The sequence below is a fragment of the Gossypium arboreum genome, chromosome 10 (genome assembly GCF_025698485.1).
Source record: "Gossypium arboreum isolate Shixiya-1 chromosome 10, ASM2569848v2, whole genome shotgun sequence".
Classification (NCBI taxonomy): Eukaryota; Viridiplantae; Streptophyta; class Magnoliopsida; order Malvales; family Malvaceae; genus Gossypium; species Gossypium arboreum.
The window spans coordinates 10,102,443-10,118,263 of record NC_069079.1 but is presented as its reverse complement, the minus strand read 5'-3'; the positions used below and the strand labels follow the sequence as shown (position 1 = coordinate 10,118,263).

The 15,821-nt window shown below is 32.5% G+C and overlaps 2 protein-coding genes across 2 annotated transcripts; both read right to left on the bottom strand.

The window, feature by feature from the left end:
- Nucleotides 1-2,113: 2,113 nt before the first annotated feature.
- Nucleotides 2,114-5,390, bottom strand: LOC108487145 (protein DUF642 L-GALACTONO-1,4-LACTONE-RESPONSIVE GENE 2-like). Its single transcript, XM_017791399.2, has 3 exons — nucleotides 5,233-5,390; nucleotides 2,914-3,426; nucleotides 2,114-2,826 (listed from the first exon to the last, which is right to left on the bottom strand). The coding sequence occupies exons 1-3, from the start codon at nucleotides 5,303-5,305 to the stop codon at nucleotides 2,288-2,290; spliced, it is 1,125 nt and encodes a 374-aa protein (XP_017646888.1). The 5' UTR covers nucleotides 5,306-5,390; the 3' UTR covers nucleotides 2,114-2,287.
- Nucleotides 5,391-6,881: 1,491 nt separating this feature from the next.
- On the bottom strand, nucleotides 6,882-11,369 carry LOC108487606 (probable bifunctional methylthioribulose-1-phosphate dehydratase/enolase-phosphatase E1). Its single transcript, XM_053020603.1, has 7 exons — nucleotides 9,485-11,369; nucleotides 9,074-9,210; nucleotide 8,875; nucleotides 8,528-8,622; nucleotides 8,275-8,394; nucleotides 7,949-8,038; nucleotides 6,882-7,250 (listed from the first exon to the last, which is right to left on the bottom strand). The coding sequence occupies exons 1-7, from the start codon at nucleotides 9,579-9,581 to the stop codon at nucleotides 7,197-7,199; spliced, it is 594 nt and encodes a 197-aa protein (XP_052876563.1). The 5' UTR covers nucleotides 9,582-11,369; the 3' UTR covers nucleotides 6,882-7,196.
- Nucleotides 11,370-15,821: the final 4,452 nt, after the last annotated feature.

The following is a 15,821-nucleotide window of genomic DNA, read 5'->3' as shown; positions in this document are numbered from 1 at the left end:
CCCGGGCCCGGCCCGGCCCGAAACATGGGCCTAAAATTTTGCCCAAGCCCGGCCCGAAATAAAATTACTAAACCCGAGCCAGCCCGGCCCGCCCATATTAATTTTTTTTCTTATTTCATTAAATAAAAAAATAAAAATATAATAAATCAAATATATTTAAAAACATAAAATAAATATTAAAACAAATAAAATAATACTAAAACAATTCTTAAAATAATACACAAATTAACAATATAATAAAAAATAGTTATATTAAAAATTTAAAATAATTAAAATAAAATAAAATATATATATTAATATATAATTCGGGCGGGCAGGGCAGGCCGGCCAAAAACTCTTACCGAGGCCTGCCCGTTTCTTAAACGGGCCTCGTTTTTTGCCCAAGCCCATTTTTCGAGCCTATATTTTTACCCAAACCCTCCCATTTTTGAGGCGGGCCTTGGTAGGTCAGCCGCAAAAACCATGATCACTCTAGCCCTAACTTCATGGGTCTCGATTTTCTCGTTTAACCTAAATAACCAAATATTCCTTCTAATTTCAAAATATGTGAAATTTAAGTAAAATAAAGGCAATATTCCGTGTTTGGAGAATCTAGAGATCGTGCCCCAATGTACTGGGTTTCAATTTTCTTCATTTGACCCAAATGACCGAATAACCTTTTAAAATTAAAATGCATGAGTTTTGAAAATAAAAAGACAAGCCTATTCTCGATAATTTAAAATGTCGTGTCCTAACGTGTTGGATGTGACATTTAATTATTTCGGGATAAGGAAGTTTTTAGCATCCGCTTCGATTTATTTAAACATTTTATAAAATTAATATTAATAAACCAGGGATCATATTTTAAAATCTTTTCAGAATTTCAATTTTTGACATTAAGACATTAACTAATCATTTTGGTACCGATTTTGGGCATTACGAGGGTGCTAATCCTTCCTCGTACGTAACCGACTCTCGAACCCGTTTTCTCGATTTTCATAGACCAAAAATCGTTGTTTTAATAAATCGAAATATTTTATTAAAATGACCAAATGTCTAGGTGATCCGATCACACCTAGATAAAAAAGACTGGTGGTGACTCCCATGTTCGTTTATATTTTTAAAACCAAAGTCGATCCCCGTTTTTTAAAAAAATGGTTTCGACAAAGCTTATCCACAAATCATATCAAATAAGTTATATTCTAACTTATGAGTTCATACATACATAAAATAAAAAATAAAAATCATTCCAACTTACCATTTTATTCTACCTATTCATATTCAATACTACCACAATTCAAACATTTCCAAATGATTTATATCAACTAACCAAACACCAAGGTTATAGGCACACTTCATTCCAAACACCAAAAGATACATTCATAAATTATTTAAAACCAAATTTAAACAACTTTACATTAACCAAATATATAACACATCAAAATATGTATTTGACATAAATACAAAACACACCTATTTCATGCCATATAACTCAAAGATAAACATACCAAAAACTACCAAAAAAATATTTGGATAATATGATTCTTTGAGTTGATCTAATCGTCTGATTCCACAAAAAATGTATCTACAAAGAAATAAGAAAATGACTCGAATAAGCCTCTATAGAGTTTAGTAAATTCAACTGTTAAAATCAATTTCGTACAGTGCGCACTATAACCTATTTTCAAGAAATTAATTTCCAAAAATTGCTTTCAATGAAAACAAACATATTCACCAGGATTACATTCTAACTAAAACTTTACATATATTTATATGTCTAAACCTTATACAAACTACATCCTAAGCATAATTCTTAACCCATTATATTTATCCACATCATCATCGTTATCCAAAAATATATAATCTTTATTTAAATCTTTATCTGAAAATTTACCCAAAATCTACTAAATTTTTTTGTTTCCCAAAGCTAACATCACGTATGATTGTCTGAATTGCTAGATAGAGTACTTCTTGGGGACTAATATGAAAATCATCACCTGTCGGTGAAGGGGATGTTTTGTAAGAATTATTATATATGCTCCCTTATAAATGGTAGGATTTGTCATTGGTACAACAATAAGATTTCAGTTCATGGTATTACAGTCGATTGACATGAGGGCAAAACTTCAAGACATTTGATTGGCGAATTAAAGAAAGCAGCAGCCGAACATACCATTTAATTTAAATTAATGAAGAAAGCTATATAAACATAACATCGGCGGAATGAATTAAACCCTCACTGTTTTTGTTACCCTAATGGGATGAGTTGCATAAGCAATGCAACTAACATTTTCCAAACAGTTTTAATTTACAGGTGATGCAATTTTCGGACACTAAGCAGCTTCACATCATCCAACACTGGTCCACAAAGAGAACCCGAGTTATCACTTTTCATGGCGTAAAATGTGCTATAAAACATGATCCGAGTTCGTGTCGACTCTGCCCTGAATGCAAGTCTAGCTGCTTTGAATCCACCTTTGCCTTTGGAGTTATACGACACCTTCACAGTGTTTTTGCCTGCAAATGCTTCCACCACCATGGGACCTTCGCATCCATTGTTAGCATCACCAACAAGGAATGAAAGCACATAGTTTCTTTCGATTGTTGTCTTAACGATTTGTGCAACCGCGCTTTCTTTTCCGGCTATGAGTTCGATGGCCCGTTTGCCTTTTGGAACTGAGAAATGTTCACTGTCGATGTACTTAATGGCTTTCAGGGATTCAATTATCCAGCCTGGTAAAGGACTGTGATCATCCTCAATGTGGGGTGGAATTATAACTCCTTCGGAAGTCGGCCTTGGGAAGATATAAGGACCTTCTTCGAAGTTTCCATTCTTTAGTAGATTGGCTGCAAATTGTTAAATCAAACAACCAATTAGTGATTCATGAACTTCAGTTTCAAACATCAAACGTCAATGTGATCGGTTTTATGTACCTCGGGTACGTTTCGGATTGTACAAGGTCTTCAATGCGACTGAATCAATAAGGGGGCCGCAAGCTGCGTCTTCCTCCACGCCTGGATTATGTATTGAGATCTCAATTACGTGCGCATCAGCTTGGAATGCCCATGCATATGAATCCCATCCATTGCTGCTATACATTGTTTGAATCGGAAACAATCCGAAGTCGTTTTTCTCGTTGTTTGGCGAGACCGAAACATTCAATCTTTCCTCTTGTGCACATGTACGAGCTGTGCTGAAGGTTAGAGAGTAAAAGTCGCCCTTAACTACCTCAACTTTCTGCTTAATAAGGGCTTCATTCCCCAACCTAACTGCAAAGGCTCCCTCGGGTACTATTAGCAACATGTCACCTTGTTTGTGACCTGATTTTATGTACTCAACATAGCCTGAAATCTCCCAGTTGGGAATGGCCTTGGCGCTCATCACTTTTGTTCCTTCCAGTTCTGATGCCTTTGGCCCATACTCGAAGTTCCCATTTGGCAATAAACCTGAAGAATGTTTTCAGTCACCATATTTAGATCCATCAGCCATTTCATATGGTGTATCTGATTAATATTCAATAATCGATTGTCATCCCCTGTTCTATATAATTAGACTAATAAAATTTTGTTGGACAAGTATGGCTTAAACTACTTAGACGTACGACATTAACTTTGAACTTATCAATATATGACAAAACTGACATGTCGGATTTGATGGATCCTTTGCTTCAAGGACATGCTGTCTCAAGATTCATTATGCCCAAAGTGGTCCAGATGATCAGCATTGATGAATCTAATAAAAAAAATCTATACATGTGGGACCCTAAACCTTATCTAGGAAACCCTTTTTCCTTATGAAAAACAAATCCCGATTATTTGATTTAATGCATGTGGGATGAGTAAGGTTGAGATTGGATCTCCTTCTGAAGGATGGAAAGGAATTTGGCGTATTATATTCATGAATTTCAACAACCATGCACATGCACATCAATTTTCAATGCAGTTTTGAGGTTTCACGGGATAATTAGTGGTATAAAATGACAAAGAAAAATAATAAGATATTATAGGAATTGGATTGAAACGGCGTTGTGGTGATTTGCAAGGACGTATTGATTGATGTGTGGTATGGGAAAATGTGCAAACCCGTCTGCCTGGGTTATCACGTGGCTCAAGGCTGCATATACAGCACATGCATGCTGATTTATTAACTTATTTCTTTCTTCTTCTTTCATTCATTCGCATTTATGTGTGAGCAATTCATTACTCACCAGCAAACTTGGATTATTAAAGCAGCCTCCTATTAATAACTCATGCAGGCAGACGTACAAGTTAGAGTTATATCAAGGCTGGTACAGCCAACGAGCTTCTAGCTCAACCTAAAGATTAGCTTTATAGCTGCCCTAAGTTTCCAATTCAAATTAAAGAGTAAATTGTTTAATACAGTATTATTATGTAGTTAAATATAAACTCTTAATGACAATTTGATATTCATTCTTGGGAGATCGGAAGCTACTTTACCCATGTAACTCACATACCTAAGGGTTTTTTTCTATCCACTAGTGCTCACATACCTATGGTTAAAATAGCAATAGGGATAAAATACATTAGCTACTAGCTAGCAAGTTTCCAAAGAAATCTAAAATTTTAATTTTTAAATTTGTGATAATCAGATTAAATTTAAAATCAAACCAACCCTTTATCCCCAAGATTTAATTTCAAAATTAAAATATATATATTAAATTTGTTAGCAGTCTAACAAATACTATACTAAAACATTGGAACGGTGATATCCATGTGGGCACAGTATTGTATGTCTCCCCAACTTTGATGAGTGTTAGTGAACTCATAGACGGGTGATTCTGAAATTGGGATGTTTTAGAACAGGAGAAACATGATGGAATATTGTGTAGATCTTGACTCATTAAGAAGCTGGCTCCTTCATAACACACCAAACAACCCAACTTTACACCAAATCGTTCAAAAAGTAAGCCTCAAGTTCATTAAAAGCTTCTTCTCTAACCACTCCTATACGATAAGTATAACATCATGCTCCAGTTATGAATCATATAAAGAGTGATACCAAACTTAGTCTAGTTCTTTGCTGTCATGTACCATACGCATGCTTTTTTAGGCTACAAACCTTCATTCACTACATTATGTAGTAAAACGAATAAAACGGACCCAAAGCAGAAAATGACATTTAGTCTTTCTTACATGGTGATTGCAGAAAAGAAATAATAAGAATTGCAGATGGCATGCATGAAGTATGGCTTTGAAAAAGGAAAAAAACTAGAAATTGAGAGGCGTCATTACCGTCTTTGACAGATAAAGCTATTTGAGAAGTAGCGCAAAGCAGCAGCAATAAGAACATCGCCACCTTCTTCATTTTGTATTTATGTGTTCTTTCTCACGCACACACTGAGGGAGGGAATTTGGATGCAAAATCGAGACGGCCAGTGTGGCCTTTTTATGTGTTTTGCTATAAACAAAAGCCATTACTATTTAGTCTAAACTACATAACTGCCACTACAACACCTATCAATTATCAATTGCTCCTTCCCCATTATTTACTCAAATACCACTGTTTATACTTCTTTCTCATTCTTTCTTACATTCAATTCTCTTTTCCTTAAAAAGTTTTAAAAGAAAATTCATGAAATTATTTTTCAAAATTGAATCGGTATATATAAATTCATCTAATTCGATTTAAATGATTATGTTTAATATAATAGATGTATTTTACAATAGATTAAAGTTCAAATATTCTTTGCATTTTTTTTTTAATCTTGAGATACGATTCACTTTGTATATAGAATTCCATGGTATTTGGGGAGCTAATTTCTTGGTTGAATAGAAATTTAATTAATTAATTAAAAATAGAAACGTAAATTAGTTTGAAAATTGATTTCAGATTTGGTGTTCTTTTGGTGTAGGTTGATTATGACAATTATTCAAAACCACATGGGTATATTTATCGACAAACTGTTGCATTGTCGATCAAGGCTTAATTAATTTTGTTTAATTATTCTGATTCACAAATCAATTAATATTGATAAATAAGATTAATTTATTAACCAAAAATCAAAACATAAATTTGATTATTACGACACATATCAAATTATTTTTATAGCTTATTTATTTATAAATACAAATTATTAAATATGTATTATATTAATATATTAATGGTTTAAAAAAAAAAAAAGGCACATGGCTAAGGGGAAGATATAGTAGGTTGAGTGATTGTAATTTGGCTGTCAAAACTAAATTTGTAATGCATTTTTTAAGTTGCTCGTGGGAGGATTAACAGCAAAACATGAGATCATAACTAAAAATGCGACATTTGGAATGGAAAAATATTAAAGAAATTGAACATTCAGGTCTTAATTAATATTATACCATGGAAGCAAGGCATGTGCAATTGCAAGTGAGAATTTTGATTTGAGTCAGCCCTCATTTAATTAGTTTAATCATTTTCTCTTTGCTTGGTCGGCAATAATTGTGAAGTTGGCATGTGCAGTAATAGGGGATTGCATGAGACTCTGTGTTTGGGATTTGGCACCATTATCTTAACATTTTTACCAGCAAAATCTGGGTTTGAAAAAAAAAAACTATTATATATATATATGTTTTATTTGAAAATTTCAGTCTTGATTTCATTGTTAGCTAGCAGTTAAACGCACGAATTTATTAATGAAGTCTTTGTAATGTTGGTAAAGATTAAAGTTTTGAATTCACTACAGCAAAATTGACTTTTAGCGGCGTTTTTTAGGCCTTTAGCGGCGCTTTTACAAGCGCCACAAAAAACACGGTCATGGCCTTTAGCGGCGCTTTTCCCACAAACGCCGCTAAAGGTTATAAAATTTAAAAAAATAAAATATTATAAAGGTCATGAAAAATATAAAAAATTAAAATTCATTATCAAAATATTGAGAAGAATAATATCCATGATATAAATATAAAACTTTCTATTAAAATTCTTAACTTTAAAACTAAATATAAAAATTAATGAATTTAAATTTAATACATAAACATTGATTCAATATGTAATTTAATACATAAAAACACACACACAGACACATTCACAAAGTATTACTATTTCTAAAACAATATTCATCCTGGTGAGAAAAGAATGCCAAATCATCATCACCTCTCATTAATTAAAGGAAAAAGATCAGAAAAGAAGAAGAAACAATATACAACAGAGGGCTGGTTCAAGCTTAGATGAAGCCAAAGTATTGCAATGCCTGCATATAACTTAGAAAAGTCCTTTGATGCTTTCAATTCAACCGCCAGAGAATCCAAAACACTAGAATAGAAAGCCAAATATGCACCTGTAAGCCAAAGTTAGGCCAGTAAGGAAATCACTTATACGACCCTCAAAGCCACATATGTCAAAGCACATTATCTGATCTCTTTGAATTATGATATGGAAAGATAAATTTTTAATAATGCCACCATAAAGCAAGAATCAGAATTTGTTTCTACAAAAGTCATTGATCATGTAATTAATCATGTAATCAGAATTTATGTATATAATCAATGACTTTACCTTTGGCAAACATGGTGATCAAGGAGTTGGTAAGTGATTAATAAGAGTGATAAAGCTTTAAATCTGTAATCAAACCAAATATATTTCTAAACCAACTAAAAAGGACTATAGAAGGACCAATACAGAATGAGAAAAACCACACCAAATATTTTGAGAAACTTGAATGAAAAAATAACATTAAAAAACTTCCACATGACTGGACCAAAAAATAACAATGGGCATATTATTCTTAAGAGTATTTCCTTCTCTTCATGGTTGTTTAGAGCAGCAACAAAATACTTAATATATTGGAACATGTGCTCCATGAACTTTTAACAAAGGTTTTTTTCTTTTTCCTATTCTTTTTACATTCTAATTCATATGCATACAAAATACTTTTGGCATCTGTAAGCAGCAGTAAAGCCATGAGAGTGAGGCTCCATGAACACATTCTGAAACTTCCCTAGTTTGAACTCAAATGTATACACAAGTTTCACAAACCTGAGTTTTAGCACTAATCCATGAGTCTTCCCATACATATATGCCATGATTGCGGACAAGCACAGCAGTTGTTTTAGGATAGGCTTCAATCTGAAAAATGTTAAAGTTAACTTCATTAGAATGAAAGCACACTAAAATGAATTGCTAGTGAACTGCAATGAAGACAACATGTTCTTATTAGCAAAATGGTACTAAGAAATAGAAACACTTAGCCTTCATTGATGTATGGTATTTGATTATCTTATTCAGTTACATGAACATTTTATGGTCATCATAAAACAAGTCTCTTTATCGCTATTGAAAAGATCAATGCAGAAGAAACATACAGCTTTAGCAAGAGAATCAATAAGCTCGTTTTCATAAGCCGTGTTCTCGATAATTGGGATCACAAGTTCATCGTAGTAACCATGTCCTTGGATTCCTTTTATCATTTCCATATGAGTGATCTGCAAACATCCAAAAGAGAAAAAGTAAAACAATCACTAAAATAACACAGATGTGAGCAGTAAAGAAAGAATTTAAAGTGAGAGAAATAGAGAGACACAGTTTAGAATAATATTACAGTCAACAATAACTTACACGAAACTCTTTCAAATGTGGATTGATCATTGTTGCAAGACAGGATTCCATTTCGTGACTGTGGATCACAGCCCCAGCATTACGCATATGATATGCTTGAATTAAGAGGAAAAAAGAATACTGGTGACAAATAGCAGTACTACTTCGACTCCTTAACTAAACCAAGTAATCAACAACTATTAATAAGAATCTAAGTAGTTAACGAGTTGTATTCCAGATTGGTAAAACAAAATTATGTCAACCAATTGCAGAATGTAACAGATTAAGTAACAAATAGGATTTACTTTTACAATGAAAATTTTAACAATTTAGTCGTAACAACCACAAGAATATACATTATTTTACACCCTCCACCAAGTTTTCAATTCCAATAGGATCAAGAGCACCTAAATTAGATGAGAGCTAAATCTGCAGGTTATCAATTTGTGTCTGAGATCTTTAATCTATTTTTGCACCAAAGCAAGTGAAACTTGGCCATCTTTTGATTTCAATCCAATTGTAGTTTCTCTTGTATGGTTTTCCTACAAAAACACAGATAATAGTTACCTTCATGAAAAGCGAAGCACAATCAGAGCATTTAGGAGGCTTATGACGGTATGGCTTTGGAGAAAGTGAAGATATGATAGCCCCATCTCCTGATAATACATACATGTCCTCCGGTTCTATTCTCTCCTTTTGGACACCTATCAAATTACCAAGTCAAAAACCCATAGGTAAGCTATTCTAGAAGACAATACAAACAGTATCTCTTAAACAAGATGCAAAGGAATAAATAAACATATAATTGAAGATGAATGTCAACATACAAAATGCAATGAAAGACAAGTTCTATCCACAGGGCTGTCTACTAAGGCGAGTAATAGTAATGGTATCCACAGATTCATATGGTCGGAGCAAAATCAACACTTAAAATAGCAAAAGAAATGGCATCTCAAGCTAATGGAAAAAAGAACAAACATTTGGGCTTGAAAAGCATATACCGAGTAGCCAAAAAGGCCATAAAAAGGGAGAAAGTTTGAGCTAAGATTAACCACAGCCCAGATATCAAAGTCATTCATGCTCCTGCATACGACATAAAATATATATATATATTAATTCCAAAATTTATTGAATTCATTAGGTGAAATAGTAAGACAAACCTTAAAAAATCAGTAAAATCAGGATCAAAATCGGTTAAATCATTGCAATATCTATATAACTAAACATAAGAAAATCCCCATGCTTTTCCCCTATCTCGGAATATCATACAATGGTCCAAAGCAAACAAATCAATTTGAGTGCAAAACTCAGAATACACCCTAAAAAAGAATAATATTTGACTGCTCTAAACAACCATGAAGAGAAGGAAATACTCTTAAAGTTTATTTGTGATACATATAAGTGTCGGGGAACTTGAAAAGTAACTTTTTCTTTGAAGGTATCAATGTCTGCTACCATATAAAACAACAGTTGATGAAGGAAGCAAATTGTTTCTTTGAAGAACATAAAATTCAAGCCTAAAATCAGTTGAAAAGTAACTTTTTCTTTGAAGGTATCAATCTTGCATAGGCAGTTGCTTTGCTATGCAAATCAGTTGAAGCAGAAGACTTTGGAGTATGATCCTGAAAAGGATGCATCTGAAAGAATAATGAATAAATCAAAACAAAACCTAAAATCGACAGATTCTCATAAGTTGAAATACAAAACCTCCCTAAATTTGTCATCACTACTATCTTCACAATCAAAATGATAATCCAATCATTTAGGAGTATGAACTATGGCACTAAAAATAATAGAATACTAAAATCTGATACGAAAATTAGCATATCCATACAGGAAAAAAAATTTCCCCTAAAAAAGCAGAAGCATATAACAGTGTACTGATATTGCAAAACAGGATAAAATCCCAGTTAACTAGAAACCTAACCAAAATAAGCATGATGACAGGTGCAATGAATTAATACTCATTTCAAATAGTTGGTACAGTTGCATACATCCTTTGAGATAAACTACAGTAGTCATACTCCAAAAGAATCATAACTTATTCCAAGTTTCTTGAGCGTAAAATTGGTAAATCAAACCCAAGACAAGGCGATTGGGCTACCAGAATAATTAGCATAAACACACCAACTCATGGGGCAACAGATTGCCCCCAAAAGTTAACTAAAAATGACCCAGCAAAGATTTCTAAATACGCAGAAAAAATAAACATTCTAGCATATCAGTAGAAATGACAGAAGCAACAAACCCAGGAGAAACTACTTATCTGCCAGGGAAACGCGATGAACAGAACTCCTGCTGCTTCCCTTTCCTTCATCGACCAAAGCTCTTCAGTTCGGGGCGTCCAACAAACTACGGTCTCGCTCAACCAGAATCGCCGCAACCTGTGGAATCCCATTCCTCAAAAATAATTCTTGTTCTTGTTGAAGGCCTTCTCTGGCTAACTAGTTCGCTGCTTCGTTGGCCGATCTTTTCGCATGCATAAAAGGTACAGCTTCGAAAAACTTTACTTAGTCTCTTCACATCTTCCATATATCCCGTTATTTCTGAGGAATCTGTGTCATCTGTAGTCGCGCGCCTTCTTATTCACCGTTAGAGAGTCCCCCTCCACCTCCAGGTTTTGTACATCTAGATCGGAGCATAACCTCAACGCCTTCACACAGGCCCTGGCTTTCGCTGCAAAAGGCTTAGAAATCCTCTCATGTCAAATAGAGTAAAAATTCGAAACCAAAGTAAAAGGAGAAAGATAAAAGCCGTTCGGGGATAATTTGAATTGAGGAAAGTAAAGGGAGATGTTTGTGGCGTTTTTTATGAAAACGATGGTAATTAAAATCTTTTGCGGCGTTTTCAAAAACGTCACTAAGTATGCAGCCCAATAATTTTTTCTTTCTTTTTTTCTCTTTTATTATTATTATTATTATTTACTAAAATGGTTAAATTTTAATTTAGTCTCTCTAATATATTTAAATTTCAGAATTTTTTGCATATACTTTAATTTTTAATATCATTTAGTCTATATATTTTTATAATATTATTAGTTAATCCAAATAGTTAATATTATTAACTTTTTGATTAAAACGTTACATGATAATATATAATTGGATAACATGAACTCAACCTACAACTTTACGCACAATACCAAAACTAATAGCAAAATTTAACCAAACATATATAATTGCTATCATTTGAGTGATCATGACTAAAATTTTAAAATTTGAAAAGTAATTAAAAAGATAAAATTGATCGATTTGAAATCTGAGGACTAAAACTAATCAAATTAAAATATAAGGACTAAATTTTAAGTTTAAATTTCACTTAAATAAATTAAGTGTAGAGGAATTAATTTGAATTGAATTATTTTAATATATCAAAATATTTTTAGATTAAATCTTAAACCATTTAATATATATATATAAAGTTTATCTATTATCTCTTAAATAATTTAAACTATAATTATAAGTTTAATATATTCAAATTAATATTATCTCTTTTACAATTATATAAGAAATCGTTTAATATATAAATAAAAAAATACTAATTAATCTAAACCCTAAACCTCTTAACCCCTATACCATAAACACTAAACCCTAAACTCTTAACCCTTAACCCCAAAAACCTTACACCTTAAACTCCAACCCTAACCCATAAACCCTAAATCATAATCCTTAAACCCATAATTTATCATAAAACTTCAAATACTAGTTAACTCCTAAACCTTAAACCCTAAACTATATATCTTAAACCATAGTTAACTCATAAACCTTAAACCTTAAACCATCTTAAACCATAAACCTTAAACTATAATGATAATTAATTTAATATTTTAAATTCAATACTATCTCTTTTACGATTATATAAGAAAATATTTAATATATTGTATAATCATAAATTTTAATAATTATTTTTTTAAGGGTTATAGATTAGTGTTTCTGATTTTTTTGAGTTTAGGGGTTATACGACTTTTAGCAGCGTTTTACCAAAAGCGCCGCTATTGTTCTATTTTTAGCGGCGTTTTTAGTAAAACGCCGCTATTGCTCTGTGTTTTACAATTTTTGCGGCGTTTTTTGATAAAACGCCGCTAAAACCCTATTTTCTTGTAGTGATTTACATAAGAAAATATAAATTAAATTTTCCATCACCACCTCAAAGATTAAAATATTAAATATATTTATATTTATACAAATAAATCTGACATATCAATCATTTCGGTAATATTTTAAAGTATTGATTATAGTAAGCCTTTTATACAAAGTAAGCTTAATAAGGTTCATGTGTATAAGAAAGTTTTACACAACTATGTAGTTGGAAGCAGTAAAGGATGTGCAAGGCAAGGCTACTATGTCCGTGCATTGGGCTGTGTCGGTAGAATTGATGACAGTCATCTACATATTTACAATTTGTGAATTGTACTAAATTATTTAAATTCAATAATTCAATTTATTATTTAAAGATTAAAAAAAATATAGTTAAGCATGAACTAAACTTGAAAATAGTTATTATGTTCGTTTTGCATTTCATGTTTAATATTTGTGATTATCTATTTTAACAATATATACTAAATTTAAATATTAAATATATATATTAATAAGCGAAATCCATTACACTTGAATATAAAATTATTTGATTTTACAAAATTATAATTTATAAATTTCAATTCAAGCACACCTAAATTTAATAGTATGGTTAAATCCAAGCGGTGGGCATAGACATCAAATCACTGCTACATTGACTGCCATTGAAAAACTTGTTTGAATTAGGGGGTCAAATAATAGAGACAAAAAATTAGTCAATTACAAATTAAAAGGTAGAAACAAATGCAGAATTTTTAATGTTATATTAAAAGACATTAATTGTTGGGTATAATCAGCCCTAATTCTTTGCTTTACTTTCTTATTATAAAAATCCAAATTTTTGTTTTTCGGTTAAAATTGGACATTATTATTCAAAATGTAGATTTAATATTATCATCTAATAATATTCTTTATATAACGTCCCGAAGTGCATTAAACAATTGTAAATTTGTTGGTCTCGTATTCATATATTTAGTCATGCAATCGGTTGTAACATTTTGGGTCATCGAAACATAGTGAACTCGTACTTTTCAATTACGTCATTGCTATTGATGTATTAATCGTAACTCCGCCAACTTACTGTTATTCGCACCACCAGCCAATAAATACTCAACCTGAAGTGCGTTCTCACACTCTAATTTTATTTGTTGGAAGCACTTTTATCATGCTACACATAACCCTTCCAACTTAACCATTATTTTATAAATAAATTATATAAAAACTTTAAAGCATAGATATATTATATAGCTTTCAATTTCCCTCGTTGACAATAGATCAGATCAAAACAAATGAATTCCAGAAGAATATGTGCCCTAACACGCTGAACTCTTTTATGTTTCAGGGAATAAGTTTTATATAGTTAATAGCACTTATTTCATTATGTTAAATATGAATCCTATTTTCAGTCAAATTTGAAAAATAATCTTTCAGTTAAACTCTATTTACTTGTTTCAATCAAACACTAATTAGTTTAGATTATTTTATTATTATTTGATTTATGAATTTAGCCTATAAATAGGCTCTTTTACAACCTTAGAAAATATATCCATTAGAGATTAGAACTCATAACACATTTAGAGAATTTTGTGTTTACATTTTGTGGGTTCTTTGTTTTCAGGTTTTCGGGGTTTAGTTTTATCTCCATCTTTTGTACTCTTCGTTCTTTTGCCATTATAGTAAAATTATCTTTGCCCGTGGTTTTTTATCCTCTTTGGAGGGGTTTTTCCACGTTAAATTTTTGTGTTCAATTTCTTAATTTATTCCACTATTTTCTTGTTCGTTGCTTAATCGGGTCAAAATCCTAACAAGTGGTATCAGAGCTAGTTCAATTTTCATAGATCAGCCCGTCCAGAGATGGCAGTAACAAGATTTAAAATTGAGAAGCTCGATGGTGAGACAAATTTCAATCTGTGGCAAGTTCGGATGATGGCAATTCTAGTTCAATCTGGTTTGAAAAAGGTTGTTACTGGAAAAAAGCCTGAGAATCTAAATAAAATAGAATGGGAAGAACTTGATGAAAAGGCTTTGTCTGCAATCCAGTTGTGCCTCGCGAATACGGTATTGCAGGAGGTATTGATGGAGAAGACCTCATCCGCCTTGTGGAAAAAGTTAGAAACTCTTTATGCGACTAAGTCTCTAGCTAATCGTTTAGTGTTAAAACAACGTCTATTTACGTTTCGCATGAATGAAGGTGAGCTTCTTAGAGATCACATCAGTCAATTTATTACTCTTTTAAATGATTTAAAGAATGTTGAGGTTGATATTAACGATGAAGATCAGGCTATGCTATTATTGTGCTCTTTACCCCCTTTATACAAGTCTTTCAAGGAGACCCTGATTTATGGCAGAGACAAACTCTCGTTTGAAGATGTGAAGGGTCATTTGTTGAGTAGAGACAAACTCGGTAATGAGCTTCATTTGGATAGCAAGACAGATAGGCAAGCTTCCGTTTTGGTAGCATCAAAGAAACGAGATAAAATGTGTCGCTATTGTAAAAAGTTAGGTCACGTCAAAGCAGATTGTTATAAACTGCGAAATAAAAAAGCTGCTGAGAGTAACGAGGAAGATGTAGCTGGTGCTAATTTGGCCGATGAAAATGGTGATGATTTCTTGTTAGTGTCAACAAACGATAACACCAAGTTCACGTCCGAGTGGATCCTAGATTCAGGATGTTCTTTCCACATGTGTCCCAATAGAGAATGGTTCTCCACATACAGTTCGATTGAAGGTGGAATTGTGCTCATGAGAAACGATTCATCTTGTAAGGTAATTGGTATTGGAATTGTTAAAATTAAGATGCACGATGGGACGATTAGGACACTCTCAGATGTCAGGTATGTACCTGATTTACGAAAGAATCTCATCTCCTTAAGTATTTTAGACTTGAAAGGATGCAAAATCAACATGGAGTCGAGCGGCATTAAAGTATCTCGTGGAGCTCTCATTTTGTTAAAAGGTAAAAGATCCGGCAGTCTTTATATTCTGGAAGGTTATACAGTGACCGGTGAAATCGGACATCCCTCGTCCATTACGGAGTTGAAGTCAACTTGTTTGGAGCAGAGGCAACTTGGTCATAGGAGGGAAAAAGGTATGACTGTTTCATTGAAGAGAGGTTCTCTTTTGGATGCAGGTTTTGAAAAGTTAGGACACTGTGTTCGTGAAAATCAGACTCGGGTTGGTTTTGATTTGGCAGTGTACAAGTCGAAGGCTAGAAGTCTTCTAGTTTCTAAGCACAAATTCGACTC